The sequence below is a fragment of the Rhinolophus ferrumequinum genome, chromosome 10 (assembly GCF_004115265.2).
Source record: "Rhinolophus ferrumequinum isolate MPI-CBG mRhiFer1 chromosome 10, mRhiFer1_v1.p, whole genome shotgun sequence".
Lineage (NCBI taxonomy): Eukaryota > Metazoa > Chordata > Mammalia > Chiroptera > Rhinolophidae > Rhinolophus > Rhinolophus ferrumequinum.
In genome coordinates, this window is record NC_046293.1 from 44,224,875 (window position 1) to 44,243,090 (window position 18,216).

General features: G+C 33.0%; 1 protein-coding gene across 5 annotated transcripts in view; it reads left to right on the forward strand.

Moving 5' to 3' along the window:
• The window catches only part of CNTN1 (contactin 1), a 287,480-nt gene that overhangs the window by 216,361 nt on the left and 52,903 nt on the right, over positions 1 to 18,216 (forward strand). For all 5 annotated transcript variants that reach the window (XM_033117382.1, XM_033117384.1, XM_033117385.1 and 2 more), the window contains 2 exons: positions 3,296 to 3,454; positions 11,810 to 11,959. In XM_033117382.1, coding sequence (XP_032973273.1) covers positions 3,296 to 3,454; positions 11,810 to 11,959 — 309 coding nt within the window. The remainder of the gene's footprint in view (positions 1 to 3,295; positions 3,455 to 11,809; positions 11,960 to 18,216) is intronic.

The window sequence follows — 18,216 nt, forward strand, 5'->3', positions numbered from 1 at the left end:
AAGAAAAAAAATAATAAATGAAAGATGAAACAACTTTATCATATGTATTTAGGCATTTAAAATGTAAGTCAAATTCCAAAGGTTTTTCCCATCTGAATATGTTTCTCTTTAATTTAAATTTGGCATAAACTGCATTCTTAGGAATCATAAGCTATCTGACTGAGGACCACCTAAGAACCTGGAAAGAGATATCAGTAGGGTAATAATGAAATAAACTGCATGTATCAGTCCATTTGTTTGCATGTCTCTTGACTTCAATTCTCTCCTTAAAGATTTCTTGAGAGTGTTGTTGGCACAGTGATGAGGAGAGGGACGAGGAAAGAGGGAGAGAGGGAAGAGGGAGAAAGGGAGAGGGGGAGGAGGGAGAGGGGAAGAGGACGAGGAAGAAGAAGAAGAGGAAGAAGAAGAAGGAAAAAAGGACTTCTTAGAGTCAGAAGTATGTATTGCTTTTATTTCATTGGTGAAAGAATCAGATGGATAGGTAGTTCCTAAACACCTTCCTTTGAGCTGAAGAACAGGTACCTGCATCATTTTATATTTACCACAACACTTTTCTCTTTATTCTGACCAGAAAAACTGAACAAGTGATGTAAAAACCTTTCTTCTGGGAGACAGCAGAGATGGTCCTAGGTTGAACTTACAGGCTATCCGAGTTTGTCTCCATAGCACCACTCCTATTATTGCTAATAGCTAAAGTTTAGTGAGGACATTGTATGGACTAGGTCTTGCACTACATTCTTTATGTTAAACGTGCTATTTCAATTCTAACAACAATTCTATATGGACAAGTTTTATTACTCCTATTTTGCAGATAAGAAGATGAATGCTTAGTAAATATAAGAAACTTGCCCAAGATAAATCAGGGCACAGAATTTAACGTCAAACCTATTTCAATCTAAAATCCTTGCTTTTGAATAATACATTTTCTCTCAGGCATTTTCTGGGAGATATTTATGGTCAATTACTAGATGGATAAGACTACTTCACATGAGGTGAATCAAGTAATATTGCCACCCACGCTTTTGAGGATATAAACGAACCCCTTTGCATTTGTTCTCTCAAACCTCCTTATGATACCGTATTTCAAGGGAAGTGGGAGATTGGACATTGGATTATGGATGTCCGTTATGCTGAAAGAACTGTCTGACGATCAGCTGTGATAAAATCGTTTATATATTCACCAAATATTTAGTAGGGCCAGATTTACATTAGAGAAAAAAATGGACAAATGTAATTACAATGTTGGTATTTAATGAATGAATAACTGAATAAACATGCATATAATATCCCAACAAATACACTAATAATGTGCAACTTTAATATGACCTATAAAAATATTATTAATTCGCCACTGCAAGAACTTTATCAAATAGCAGGGAAATAATTTAAACTTTAATTGTTGTCAACTAACCTATAGTAATTTTGTCTTAAATTCCTTTTAACGTTTTCTGTATGCCATATGCTCTGAAAAAGTGTTTGAATGCTCTGAAAAACAGTTTGAATGCATGACTTTATCTTAACTTTTTAAATATTTCTGTTTTTCATCTATAATTTTTAATTTTAATACTCTGAAATATTCTACTCAGTAATTGACTTGAGATGATGCTTCATGTGAAATAATGAATTCCTTGGTTCTGATCCAGAATATTCACTGTATTTCAATGTGGTTTCTACACATGAAAAATGCAACATGTTCTATCTGAATATGAAATGTCTTCTTTATTATTTGCGTGTCTTTTAATTTATTTTGGATTGTTACTTTTCATAATTGTTACTTTTCATAATTATCAAGAAGTATAAATTTACTATTTACAGATTATACATTTACAACAGTTAACCTTTATTATATTTATATATTATATATTTTCAAATAATAAAATTTACTACTATCCATAGGGTGTGTCTTGTGTTATTTTATGTTATTACTAATGCATTTGTGTTGATCTACACACACGTTTTCATCCTTGAGACCAACCACTAGGAAATTGGTGAAGGTTTGCGGTGTTGTCTAGACCTTTGCAAAAACTAAAGCCCATATGGACAAAAAACTCCATGTAGCTAAGCATCTGATCTGATATATAAATAGGAAGATATTTATTTTTGCTAAAAGATAAAATCATATGTCTTATTTAGTACTCTATTCAATATGAAAATACAAAGTTTCCACTTTACCAAAGTTCTAGATTATTATATTCAATATGCCTAATTCTGTTGGGGGTGGTCTCGTTTCCTGTGCAAAGAAAACAAATGCCATTTTCTGAAATGTGTATTTCAGGATTCTCATAACAGGCAGCTTTCTTTAGCATTTTAAGTAATGGATTCCACTGTACCACTTAAAGGACATTTTTCTCATTTTAAAAAACAAATTGTGAGGCAAAGAATAAGCACATTATATACCATTATCATGGCATTTACTACTTTATAGTATAGCTGTTTGTTTGCTGGTTCATTTCACCCTTTTCAAGACAAATTGCTACTCAAAACTCAAAAGTTACATCTCACTTATCTTTTCATCTCTACCGCCCAGCACAGCGCTCTCATTTCGGAGGATAAAAGAATAATGTTTGTACTATGTTATGCATCATCTATAAAAATCTATGTTTAACATTGTTTTATGTTCTGCAGTAATAATTCTTCTGTCCTAAGATACTTCATTATGTAAATTGATGATTTCAGAGCAATCCTGGTATATCTCTGAGTTTATAATTATTTTCTACATTTTATAAAACTGGAAATATTTCTCTTAGTATTATTTATTCCTGTTACTATAACTAACATGAAATATATTACCCAAAATTATACCTAACATCATTCTCAGAAATGTCTACTCTGAGTAACATATAACATTAGGGTTATACAAAAAATATTCGTTCCATTTTAGGGGCGCAGACTGAAATATTGAACTATTCTCATTTCTGGACTGAATTGTGCCATTGTCTCTGATTCATGCAGGGAGCAAGCACTTATTAAATATCACTATACTACAATCTGTATTAGGTTCCATTGGTGGTGCCAAGTGCATTTAAGAGTCAAACAGTATAATATGTATACTGAATAATAATGCCTTGTTTTAAATGACAATATTTATCTCCTTTCTTAAAAAGAGACATGATATTATTTACTGAAAATCATACATAAAATTATCACTTCTTATAGCTCATATTTAAAAAGAATGTGGCAAACACTGTTTATATTGTTTAAATGTCCTTTAGAGTAATTGCAACAAAGACATGTTTGTATTTAAATGTGAGCTTAATTCACTAGTTGGGATTCATTACCCAATTTTTTATTCCAGGTCCTCCGGGCCCTCCAGGTGGTCTGCGAATAGAAGACATCAGAGCCACATCTGTGTCTCTTACGTGGAGCCGTGGTTCAGACAATCATAGTCCTATATCTAAATACACTATCCAGACCAAGACTATTCTTTCAGATGACTGGAAAGATGCGAAGACTGGTGAGTTTTATTTATCTGATTAATCTGTACATATTTTTAAGTTAATTATTTTATCAAACACAAAATCCTCGATGTTTTAGGAATTTTATCATCTACACAGAAATGCTTTTTTATTAAAAAAAAAAAATTTTTGTAAGTGTCCCAGTGCTTTGGAAGTGAAGAAAACCACAAGGAACTTAAACATTTTAAAGTTAGTGGGAAAGAAGAAGCAGTTGTATTGGGAAGTCTCTCTCTCTCTCTCTCTCTCTCTCTCTCTCTCTCTCTCTCTCTCTTGCAAATGGCATCTATAGCTTATTATTTAGGACCCATTTTTTAACTATATAGGTGCTATATAGTTCTGCATTTTTGAAAAGCCATATTGATCATAAATATTAACTTAAGCATCCAAATTTTATTACTATAATCCTTTACTTTTTGAGGATGATCTTGCCTGGTTCTAATTTCTTCAAAACATATTTCTAAAGAAGTTTTGGATATCAACTTTTGTTTCTTATATTAAGATTTCCTAAAAATTGATCAGGAAAAAATAAATGATATTAAGTGGGTACTTTCCCTTGTCTATAACTATTACCATTGCCATTTCTTATGGCTAGCCTAAAATATCACACATCAGTTTATTTTGTCCTGCAACATCAAAGAAGATAGAAGATCCTTTTGAAAAAATAATATATTTATGTTTGTCATTTTTGACAATATTTTAAAACAAACTTGTCAGAATTTCAGATACATTAAAAAAAAGAAAGAAAACTGTAGAAATATGGACTCAGTTTTGCCAGAGGGAAGAAAACAAGACAAAAGTGGTGAATAAAATGTTTCTCCCTTTCAAAAATTGAAGAAAAGGAATTAATATCAATGCATTCCAAACCTGCTCTCATTTTACGTTTATCTTAATGTAATAGAATTTATTTGTATTGCTCACTAAGAGGTTTGAATATAGATGTACTTTTCTTTAATAATTTCTTTGTATCGTGGGAAATGAGCCAAATATAAACTTGAAATCTGTTACATGGGTTTAAGATATATTTTTGTATTAAGTGATCCTCCACATAAGAGTAGAACGTACAAATGAATTAGAAATAGAAATGGAACATTTTTATTACATTATGCTAGTGAGTATAAGTATTATCTATAAATATATAGTCATGCACCATATAACAATGTTTTGATCAATAATGGACCATATATAGAACAGTGGACAGGAGTACCATTTTATATAGAGTGCTTGTGATATTAGTATAGCTACCCCAACTTTCTCCTGGTTCCTGTTTGCATGTTATATCTTTTCTAACTGTCAACCTATTTGTATCTTCGAGTCTTCAGTATGTTTTCTGTTATAGTTGGATCTTGTTTTTATCCAGTCAGACAATCGCTGCCTTCTGATTGAATTCTTTAATCCATTAACATTTAATATTATTATTGATATTTTTGGATTTATATATGTTTTCTAAATGTTTCACTTCTTTGTGTTCTTCTATTCCTTCTTTACTGCTTTGTTTTGCATTAACTGAGTTTTTTATAGTGCAAAATTTTAATTTTAATGATATTGACTATAGATGATAGATGACAGATAGATAGATAGATAGATAGATAGATAGATAGATAGATAGATAGATAGATAGATAGATTTACTTACTCTAGGGCTTACCAGCTACAACTGAACCTATCAGAATAGACTTCAGAGTTTTACTAACTTAATTTTAGTGAGATATAGAAATGTTACTCCTACATAGCTCTATTCCATTTTACCCTCTTTATGTGCTATATATTATTTATATATATCACATCTACATATGTTACAAACCCGATGATCTTCTGCTAAAACTATAGCATTCTATAATTTTAATGTCTTTCAAAGCAGCGAAGAAAAGAAATGAAAGCAAGTATGTATGTATAGAGTTTGTTATATTAACCTTTTTATTTAACAATTCTGATCCTTCTCATTTGTTCCTGTGGGTTTGAGTTACTATCTGATATTATTTCCTTATTCTAACATAGCTTTGCTTCTCCTTGCCCCTTTAAGTTATTGTCAAATATATTACATTTCTGTACACTATAGTCCCAACAACACAATTTTATTGATTTTAACACAATTAATTTTATTTTAGCACAATAAACACATGTAGGTGTGTGTATATATATGAGTATATGGGTATATATTTATAAATATGTATATATCAATAGGTAGATAGATATATAGATAGATATCTGTAGTTTCCTACAATGGCTTTAAAATCAGATAAGAGAAGAAATACAGATTTATACTATCTTTTATAATCACATAATTACCTTTAGCAGTGCTCCTTATTTGGAGGGTGTTTTTCTAGATTACTCTCTGGGGTCAACTGCTTTCAGCTGAAGAACTTCCTTTAGTATTTCTTATAAGGTAGGTCTGCCAGCAACCAGTTCTCTCAGTTTTTGCTTATCTGGGAATGTCTTTATTTCCCCTTCAGGTTTAAAAGAGAGTTTTATTGGATACAATTTCTTCATTGACAGTTTTTTTTTCTTTCTTTCAGCACTTTAAATATGTCATCTTAGATGCCCTTTATCGGGTTGAGGAAGTTCTTTTTTATTCTCAGTTCACTGAAAGTTGTTTCTAAGTCCCTTTATATTTACCAATACATGTACTATTCCTGTGGGTTCTCCATTCCTTTCTATAGAACTGGATTTCTATGCAGTATACTTTCCCTGAGCAAAGAACTTCTTTTAACATCTCTGATTATTCAAGTTGCTGGAGTAAAAGACTCAGCCTTTACACATTTAAAAAAAAAAAAAAAAAACAAAAAAACTTTCCTTTCATATTGAAGTCATATTTTTTGGATATAAATTCTAAGTTACTTTTTATTGTGATCACTTTAAAAACATTGTGCCTTTGTCTTTTTGCCTGCATTGTGTCTGATGAGAAGGCAACTATTGTTTTTACTTCATATCTCTGTATTGAGTGTGGCCATTTCTTCTATCTACTTTCAAGATTTCTCTTTATATTCACTTTTCAACTGGATGGGAATATATTTATCGTGATAGGAATCTTGGATCTTTGAGTTGATGTCTTCCTTCAACTTTGGAAATTCTCAGTCATTTCTCCAGATATTTCCTCTCTCTCTCTCTCTCTCTCTCTCCCCCCCTTCCTTCTTCCCACCCTCCTCTTGATCTCTATTGACATGTATGTTAGATTGTTTGATGTGTTCCATAGATTGTGGGTGTATGTTTGTGGGATAATGTCTAATGAATTTTCTTCATTTTCATAGATCCTTTCTTCTGCTATATTCAGTCAGCTGAAAATCCCATTAAAATAATTTTGATCATATATATATATATATATATATATATATATATATATATATATATTTATAGGATTTTTTTTAGCATTTGGCTCCTTTTAATATTGTTCACATAGTGTTTCAGGGAAAGTTTTTATTTGTTTGTACATGTTGTGCATCTTTCCAACTCGATATTTTATGTATATAGAACAACTATTAAGTTGTTCTAAAGTCCCTGCCTGATCATTCAATATCTGTGTCACCTTTAAATCAACCTCTATAGATTTTTTCTTTTTTCTTGATAATGGATCACACTTCTTTGTTTTCTCATATGACTGATAATTTTTATTGATTTTCAAACATTATGTGTACTAGAACAGTAGAGGCTGAAGTATATATTATTTATGCCCAGGAAAATATGTGTCATTCTTTCAGGTGCTGAGTCAACCTAATCTTTAATTGAGATAATCTGATCTTTGCTGTTAAATTCGGATAAATGCAGGGTTTAAGCGATTTGAGTATAGGATCAGAACTTACGCTCATATCTGAGTGTCTGATGGTTTTCCAGCCTTACCATCAGACTTCAACTGGCTCTTCTAGCTTGGACCTCAGGGAGGGTTCTTTTAGATCCCCTGCTTCTGTCTAGACAACTGTTTTATGATAAGCAGTCCTGCCTGAGGGTTTTTTCAGTTCTTGATCCTCCCCTCAGATCTCAGCAGACCCAAAGTACCTGCACCTCATAGAGGAGGAGGATTTGTCTCAGCTCTCTGCCACTTACCCAGCCAGTAATGGCCACTTACTCATATGCAGTGTAAGGCCCAGGATGCATGTGGAGTCTTAGTTTTCCTGCTCTGCTTTTAAACTTAAGCGGATCTGAGATGTCTCAAGCTCAGAGGAATGTCTCTCTTGGCTTTCTTGTCTTGCCCCCAAATTTTCCTGAATATACTTGGTGAAGGCCTACAAAAAAGAATTGGTGGATGAGTGCAGACTCTCCTTGATTTGTGGGCTCCCAGGGATTCAAAAGAGCCATGCCAGCCTGCACTTTGTCTTTAAATACCTGTAAAGAGTTAAACGGTTTTCTCTTATGAACACCTATGACTACTTCCTCCTCTCCGCATTACTCTACCAATGATGACTTTAGTTCATTAGATTTCTTCACAAACTCAGCTCTCTGATGGGATCTGAAAATTGATTTTTTTTTCTAGATTTTCTTGTGTGTTCTTTTTGTTAGTTGTATAAGTAAAGTTCTTTTATGACTATATCCTAAGTGGATGTGAAAAATACTTTTTACAACAAATGCATAAATAAAAGTCATATTTTTTTTGTTTATAGTGGTGTCCACTAAAAAGGAAAGTACACGATTAAACTCAGTTTTATGTAGGTAATTATTTAAGGTGGTCAATAAATATTTTTCAAAAATATCAATTTACAGCAGTTCAAGAATGGAATTTAGATCAATGAGATGAAAGAATAGACCGTATACCTTTAAAACAATCTACAGTTACTTCTGTCAGACTTTTTAAGTGATAGACCTCTGAAATCTGACGCCATTTCCAAGGTACTATAAGATGTTCAGGTCAAATTTAGAATGCTGTGTTTGATTCTATGCTGCTACTTTAATTAAGAGAAAAAAAATATTGTTGGTGATAGTGTGTGTGTGTGTGTGTGTGTGTTTGTGTCTGTGTAAGCAGGATGTTGGCGAGATCATAAAGAATCCTGGAAACCATGCTATGGGGAACAATTGAGAGAACTTGGAATATGTTTTCTATAAAAGAGAAGAAAAATGTCTTTATATTTAAAGTTCTGCATATAGAAGACTAGAATTGACTGTTACAAATCTGCAGTTAGCATCTTCACAGATAAATGTTTTTCTGATCTTTAGATTATTTCTTTAGAATAGACATTTGTAAACTAAATTATTGAATGTAAATAGGCTTAAACCCATAACTATATTGCCAAATTACTCTGTAGAAAGGTAGAACGGGTTTTTATTCCCACCACCAGTATATGAGTATCTGTTCTACCATATCTTTATTTAGAATTTAGTACTTTCTCTTTAAATCTTTGACAAATTGATCTGTTTTTTAAAAAATAGCTAACAAACAAAAAAACACTAGGGTCATTGTGGGAGATTTATTCTTTAGAATTTACTGTTTTTTGCCTTTTTGTTGCTTCATTTTTTTGTTGTTATTATTTCAAATATGAATTTATCGGTTTTTAAGAATCTACATTGAAATTTTCCTTAGAGAAGGATCAATGAATCATACCATCTGGGATGCCAGAGCACAGTTTGCTTCTCTTTTGCTGCAAGGTTCTTTGTCACATCTATGGCTTCCTCCTGAGTCCTGCCAGGCAATTTGATCTATGGGTTGGGTCTAGAGCCTCTAACATAACACTGAGTAGTTGTGTCAGCACCAGTGAGAAGCCTTTAAATGCCCATTTCCATTCTCAAACACAGACCTGCTTTTCTCGTTAGAAACTCTGAGAGGGTAATTCTTTCTGAGTAGTTTCAAATGTTTGGGTTTTGAATTGGATCCTAAAGGTTCCGATTGTATTGATACCCTAAGGAAATGCCAGGACTCACTTTGGCAACTTCCAAGAACCTAGAACAGGTGGGATTACATTGCCTGGATTTATTCTTGAGACAATCTGTTTTTCAGTCCTGAGGTCATTCTGGCTGTTTTTGAAGCTCTTCAATTAACTAGCTGGTGTGGCCTGGGCACCACAGCATGGTTGCCAGGCAACCAAAACACTGTGAATTATTGGCCTTAAGATACCCTTGAAGCTTGTTTCTCTTTTCTTCTAAAGAATAGCCAGCAACTTTTTATACTGAGCCTTATGGACTCAAGGTGTTTGCAAATAGATCTGTGGATTACTGTTCATGCCTGGTTACTAAAATAAAACATTTTCAAGGGAGTCTTTTGATCTGAGAATTAAAGTAAGGATTTGCTTAAAATTTACATTCAGAAGTAGAACCAAGACTTAAATAACCTACCAGGTTAATACACACCATTTTAGTTTTCATAGAGAGAAACCTCTGATACGCATTATACAGTTAAGATCTGATGTTTTAATACTGAGATTATCTGTAAAAAGTGGTCTGATTCCGAACTAACCCAGTAAAAAACACACATTTTAGAGCCCATTCCTGATTCCCAGTATTGTTTTTGTGGTCCAAGTTACTCTCCTCTCTTTTTGATTCCAGGAATAACAAACAGGTTGCTACCACACTTTTTCCTTTGGACTCCCCCAACTCCTAAAAATCAAAAACTCTCAAATAGTCCCATTAGCGTCTGCCTTGAAACCTCTGTATTATTTTCCCAGGGCTACCATAACAAATTACCACAAACTTGGTGGCTTAAAACAACAGAAAGGTACTGTCTAACAGTTCTGGACGGCAGAAGTCCAATATAAAGGTGTTGACAGGGCTGCACCTTCTCCAAGGGCCCTAGGGAAGACCCCATTTCTGGCTTCTTCCAGTAGCTCCAAATGTTCCTTGGCTTGTGGCTGCATCACTTTAGTTTCTTCCTGTGGTCACATTGTATCCTCCTCGTCTATGTGTGTCTGTCCTCTGTATTTCTCTTATAAGGACACTTGTCATTAGATTCGGGGCCCTCCTATATTATCCAGGATGATCCAAGATTCTTAACTTAATTCCAGTCTTAAAAGCGTCCACAAGACCCTTTTTTTCCACATAAGGTCATAGCCACAGGTTCTGGTGATTTGAGCATAGACATATATTTTTGGTGGTCACCATTCAATCCACTAGATCATCTTGTTTTATACTTTTCAAATCATTGAAAAGTATCTGGAGAGGAAGAAAGGCCACACTACCCAATGTAATAATAGCCAGTTCTGTTTTACCCTTTTCTCCATGAAGAGCCCTTCACAAGCCAAAAATTCACCTTCCCTCTTCCAATTACCTAAAAGAAGTCCCTATGTATGTGAACTAAGACAAACAAATTCTGATTTGGTGTGAGGGAGTGTGGAGGAGAAAGAAGATAAATAGGTAGAATCAAAACAGAGGGAAAGGCAAAGGCAAACTTTTAATCAGAAAGTAAGAAATATATGTCAAATATATAGAACAAGTTCATAACAAAAGAAGAGAATAGGTGGCAAAATTAATGTCCAGGAAAGTTAAAATCAAAGCAGAGTACGGCATGGGATAGTCTGACCCATCCAGAAATTTGTCCAAAAGCAGAAACTGGACACTAGGATGCTTAGCATTTACTAGGGAGATGGGTACAACATCATAAAAAGCTACATGTTCATGGCATGCTTTGCCGGATTAAAATACCCTACCTCATAAGATAATGAGTCGTAGATAAGCCTAAAGGAACACATTTTCCAAATAAGTGGTGTACAGGTATTTACATGTATATATGTAAGTTAATTATTAAAATCACAAGTGGAAATATTTTAAGAGACTGTAAAATAATGTATAGTCCTTCCCTGGTTGTATGTTTTATCATATCTCAATTAAATAAGCAATTTCAGATCATATCCTCTCCATAATTTATAATCTTCCCATTAGTATCTAGTATCTAGCAGCATGAATTATGAGAAGTACTTAATAAATATTATTGAATTATAACATTTATTATCTCTGCCCCAAACGACTTGGATATAAATCTACAAAACCAGTTAAAAAGGGGTATAAACTTATAAGTGCTCTACTAATAAATCATTCACGCCCCATACACTACATCAGTGGCATTCCATAAAATTTTTAACTGCCACAGTTATATCCTTGCCTCAGGAAATCTTCTTGAATTGCACTTGAGAATACAGCTCCTTGCTATTCAAGGTGTAGTCCATGGACGAGCAGTATAGGCAGGACCTGGGAGCTCGTCAGTCTTCCCACCCTAGACTTAAGACATAGATGATTCATATGTACATCACTCTTTCTAGTGTTTTATTTATTAATGACCTCTCCTCTTACTCCCTGGAACTTAACATTGTGTCATTCCTCATCTTTGTTTTTATTTCAACTCAGGGGTATCTGTGCCATTTTCTCAACATAGTAAAATGAAAGTGGGATATTATAAAAGTGATGCGACTTAAGTAATGTTGTCTATTCAATGTTCATTTTATTTAGATCCCCCAATTATTGAAGGAAACATGGAGGCAGCAAAAGCAGTGGATTTAATCCCGTGGATGGAGTATGAGTTTCGTGTGGTAGCAACCAATACATTGGGTATAGGAGAGCCCAGTATACCGTCGAACAAAATTAAAACAGATGGTGCCGGTACGTAGAAGAAACTTTTGAAATTTTAGAAGCCTTATAGATACAGTGGCAATTTAATATGTAGTTGAATGTATTTGGAAATAAATAATGGTCTAAGGTAAGTGATTCATCTGAACACTGCGTATATATGTATTTCACACAGGTATGTGTATTTCATGTCAAGACAGTCAAAAATCAAAAAAGGTAAAATGAAGTTGAAGAATATTTTTACATAATTAACGTAGGGGAAAAAGTAAATGGAAACCACTGCATAATCCACTAGAGACCGCTTAAATGGAGTTGGTATTTAGAATATAAACTTTAATGTACATTGTGAATCTAACCAGATAGACTCTTGATTAAGCAGGTTCTGTGATTTAGAAGGTTCACAATTTTGCGTGTCTCTTAAAGGCATTTATAACCGAATGGCCAAGTGGATGGAAGGTATGGGCTGGGAGGGTAGGGTGAGCAAGGGGTGGAGAGAATGTGATGAGGGCTTCTCAGATCTATACTACTTGAGGAATCATAGCATCTCTGCAAAAGAGCTATAATGTGTCCTTTTAATATTAGGTGTCACTCTAAATATGTTCTTTTATCACAGCTCAACGTTGGCTGTTCTTCCAATTTAGGTTCCCTTTTTTTTAAATGCTAAAAACCAGCTCCATTTAAATAGCCTTCAGTACAAGAAGTACTCCACTCTATTTTCTTTCCCCCTGCATTACTAGGTAAAAATATTGTTCTAATTCTAATAATAGCTCTGTTTTATTATTCCCTGTCTATGAAAAAGAAAATATTTTGTAGGCTTTCTGAGTTCATTTATTTTTACTATGCCTTGCCAAACTTCAGTGCTTTATTTGGTGAGAAGATTTTAAATGGATGATAGACTGCCATTAAAATTCTTCTGTGATATCTTAATATCCCTTATCCACATTTCTGGCTACCTCGATTCTTTGTCCTAACTTCTAAATATAATTATGAATGTTAATGTATTTTTTAGAGCCAAGTTATTCACATGACTGCCATCAATAATCTATGTCTTAAACTTTCATGTAATTTACCAGATAGAAATGATGATTCTGTAATAAAGGGAAAAAAATACTAAAATGCTGATCGGCACGGAGACACATTTCAGTTAATTTTCATAATATTTTGAAGTAGTTATTACTATCCAGTGTCCGTCAATGGGCAGGAATCAGAGACACTAAACAGTTTACCTAAATTAATATAACTACTTGCTAGATTCAGAATTCAAATGCTGATCTGTCTGACACTTCTACTCAATCATTGAGCTTCTCTCTTAAAGGAGGTTCCTCAGGCAGGAGTCATAAAAAGACATCTTTTTGTATGAGCCAATACTAGTGGTATAGTAACAAAGTTTAGAGTTCATCCTTAACTATGAAATTAGATGACTTAGACACGATGTTGTTTGTTTGTTTGTTTTAGTACACCCACCTGTGAAATAAGCACAGTTGTTCCTTTTTCTCTACCTCACAGAAATCTCATTAAGATATGGAGGTAACATAAATTGATGTTTTGTAGGATATAGGTACCACGTAGCCAGGATTCTTGTATTTGGTTTTTATTACTATTCGCTAGTGCCTCCCATGTTTGCAATAGAGGCTTCTGTGTGATAGACAAAACACAGTTGCCCGTTCTGGAAAAACAAAAATGAAAAGGAACTGGGGCCTGATCAGACTGGAGGTTTAAAATCACAATTTCATGCTGAGAGATTGTGCACTTGATTTGATTTAATGAGTATTCATTTTCATAATAAAAATACAAAAAAAATTAAATGATGAAGTTGGTTTGTGTAAACTTATTCTATTAGGTTGGTGCAAAAGTAATTGCTGTTTTTGCAATTATTTTTAACCTTTAAACTTCAATTACTTTTGCACCAACCTAATAGTTAAACTTTGCAACCTACTTATCTCAGATATAGACCTTTTTTTTTATCTCACTGAGCTTGATTAATTTTCCGTGATCTCTTGATTAATAAAATATGAACTAAGTCTTACCCAAACACATGATTAAAATACAAAACTGTTCATGGGAAAGGAGGATACTTTCTCTGGCATTGAGGATACTTTGGAGGATACTTTCTCTGGCATTGATAAAGTATTGGAGGATACTTTCTCTGGCATTGATAAATTCCCCTCTCCTCCTTAGGAATTTTGTGGCAAACAATATCTTTATTATGTATCTCAGGAAATGATTGCTTTAATATGCATAGGCTGATCATCTGGACAGAATTATCTTAGATTTTGTTTTATCTCAAAGTACAAGTAATTAAATCAAATATGTTTTTAGGAACAGCAAATGTCTCAGAGAGAGATTCAATTTGATTCTTTTGTATCTCAATTTATGAATATAATTTTATATTTCATATCATCTTTAGAAGACAAGGATACTTTGATGTACCAGTAGTTTGTATGTTTGTATGTAATTGAAGACTTTTCAACCTCAGTGACTTCTTATTCTTAGAAAGACTGGGAAAAACTTGTTTCAGAGTGATATCAAACCTAAAATTTTGGCAATGTTGTTACTTGGAACCAACCAGTTTGGGGCATTACCTTCTTTAAGCATCACCTCTTACATTAGGTTTGCTCTAATGCTATTTTGTTAAGGAATTAATTCTCTCTCTAGTGGGCTTAGAAAATAACTTCCTTTAAAAGTCTTCAGAGCCAAACAAACAAACAAACCTATGAAGTGATGACAGTCTTAGTCACAATGCAAGATACAGCTCTCTAGTGACATAATGACATGATTATTCCTTTCAATTGTGAAAAAATAAACCCTATAACTTGTAACACATTTGTTAATCTTTCATAAGAAAGTATTTTAGAACCTTTTATTAACTTTTATGGCTACCATCATTTGTGCACTTGTTAAATATTATCAGATACAGTGCTGAGCTCTCTACTTTAATGATTCTACGTAATTCCCACAATAACTTTATCAAATTGGTGTTATTATTCCTAATTTTACAGACAAGTAAGTTAAGTCTACACCCAGCGAGTGTGAATCAAATCCAGGGCTTTCTAATTCTTAAAGCATTGCTCCTCAACCACTTTGTGGGAGGGCGGTGTCCCCTACTGAAGCATCAGGACACTCACCCTTCAGTAGAATCCTGGTGCCATAATTTAATAGCTACATTAGAGGCTATTAGGGGTACATTACTTAACCTCTCTCATCCCTAAATGGAAATTATCTTATTAGATTATTTTTTATGATTAAAAGCAATAAAAGTAGGACTGTCTGGCACATAATATTTGCTGACTAAAATGTATTTATTACGCGATTAGTGCTCATTTTAAACTCTAATATGCTTATAAGATATTATTGTCTACTCTGTAATTAATCACCTCATTTGGCAATCTATTTCTATTTTTTATAAGCATAACAGAGGATCATATAATTTCATGTAATTTCTAATCATTTTAAGGGAATAATTTGTAGTATATCTAATATACTATTTTTAACCGTTTCTCTTTAGTTGCTTGTCCTTCCATCCTGGTTTTAAAAAATTGAATATGCATAAAATTGGACATTTACAGTTTCATCCTTATAAGAAAATAAAAATACTTTCTAAAACAGAGGTATGTTTATCTTGTCATGTACCCTTATAGCGGCTCTCTAAGAGATGCGAACATATGCCATGTGGGATAAAGGCTGGTTCCCATTTGATGGAAAGGTTGCTCCTGCCTCATTATGCTGATTGAAAGACATTACATTATCTAGTGAAGCACATGCCCTTATCTGTCCAATTACTTAATTTTAATATCTCAGCGCACAGTTGGGTATAGTCTTCGGATTCAGACAAGTGCATTATAAAAAGGATGGTCCCAAATGAAGAATTAGAAGATGTGTTTGTAATTTATTATAACGCATTTAATTTTGACTGTAAGAAAGAGATAACAAAAGCTTCCTTCAAAGTAATGTGTCACTGTAAGACATATCCCCATAGCTAATAGATCTGCAGCTGCAGTTGGTGAGTTGATATTCTAAAATGGTGCAGTGAGATTTGTTTTGACAGTTTTGGCATTTATTTACCGGATTAACCTAAGCAGGAAAATAGAAAAAATAACAACACCAGAATCAATACTTTCATACTCTTAGGTTGGTACAAAAGTAATTGCAGTTTTTGCAATGATTTTTAACTGTTTAAACCTCAGTAACTTTTGCACCAACCTAATAGGCATACAGCTTTAATTTCATGTCTAATGAAGCTATTCTGCTGTTTCACTTATTTTTATATTTAATGTTTTAAATATGTTTGATAAAGGATGGGAATGGTGATAAGAACATATTTTGTAGCTAGTAAGATATTATATTAAAGTTAGTTACTGTCATTAGTAATAAAATAGAATAAAGAAGTAGACTATACATTTTTAAGCCATCAGGAGGCCTGAGTTACAGCTGCAGCTTCTCTATGTAATCAGTGTGATCTGATAATTTCTCTTGGGACTCATTTGCCTTTCCTGTAAAAAGACAATAACGCTACTTCCCCACATAAAATTGACCCTTGAACAACATGGGAGTAAAAGGAAGTGGCCCTTGCAGTCAAAAATCTGCGTGTAATTTTTGACTTCCCCAAAACGTCACTGCTAATGGCCTACTGTTAACTGGAAATCTTATGATAACATGAACAATTGATTAATACATATTTTGCATGTAATATGTATTATATACTATACTCTTACAATAACGTAAGTTAGAAAGAAGATGTTATTAAGAAAATAAGGTAGAGAAAACACATGTACAGTCCTGTATTGTATTTATCTATACCATAAGTTTATATTGTCTGTTTACAAAATGAAACAATTCTGCATATAAATGTACCTGCACAGTTCAAACCCATGTTGTTCAAGGGTCAACTGTACTTATTTCAAACTGCTGATTTGAGTATCCAATGAGGTATGGTATATAAAAATCATTTCTAAGTTCTAGATTAGTCTTTTATTAAGCTGGGCTTCATTCATTCAGCAAACTTTAACAAATTGGGTATATTTAACATTGAATTTCAATTAGTTGTACATATTTAATTTCTGCATATTACAGAGAGTACCTTCAGGACTGGAATCTGATTTTATTCATATTATTATCTTTAGTGCTTAACACAGCACAGTATTCATAACTGGTGCTCAAAATTACTTATAGAAGGCAAAAGGATGAACAGAAGGGTAAGATGATGATACTGACAATTAGAAGTTAATAGAAGATCATGGCAAGAGAAGCAGTGATCAAAGAGACAATGGTGTTTGCATGTCATGATTTAGAAGAATTCATTCCAAAATATAATTTGTTTTGTTTGAAAACAAGGTTAACATATGTGTTAGATGCTTTTGCTTTTAATACACTGAGAGAGATAAAGTAGGAAACGTTAAGTCTACTTATTTTAAACAATCCATAATTGATTTGAGTTCTTCATAATAATTTTACTGTGCATTATGATTATTTCAGTGTGTAGCGTTCTTTTCTATCCATGTAAACATTTCCCCAGATGACTTGTTTTTAGATTATCATTCCATTAAGCAATTAACAAATCTACTATGCTCTACCCATTTAAATTTCCTGTTTGACAACAAAGCATAGGTAAATAAACCTGCAATATCAGCCTGATGAGATCCTAAGACATTAAGATTATTGTGAACTATCTTGGACTCTATCTTTTTTACCTACTATGGAAAGAACTCACTGATGTTAACATGGTAGATGAATTTGGAGTGTTAGCAGTCTGCTCCACCATTAGCCCAGGAGATCATAAGAGTTGAAAAGAACTACTCTCATTTGAATATACAATATTATATTATTCATTTGATTTTTATAAACAGCTCTTCAGAAAGGATGTATATATACTTAAAGAGAGAATAAAAGCAGATGAAAGACTTTAATCCCTTTGGTTTTCTAGACTCTAGAGCATTACCATATAACAACTTTGAATCTCTTACTAATTTTTAAAAAAAACAATAAAATTTTGATGCAAATGAAGGTGAAAAGTTGCATTCATGGTATCTATTTCGTTAAAAATCACTATGCAAGTTAAAGCAATAATTAACAAGAACTAAGTAGTGAATATATTTTGAATCAATGCCTATCTTTATACAGAGGGTGCCAAAAAATGTATATATACACATTTTAAGAAAGGAAAAACTGTATTAAAATTATAATCATATATGCCAATAACAAAAGATAAATGCAAGTCATGTGTATACAGTTTTTGGCACCCCAGGCACACCCCACGATTTTCATAATTTAGGATTTGTCATAAGCTAATCTAT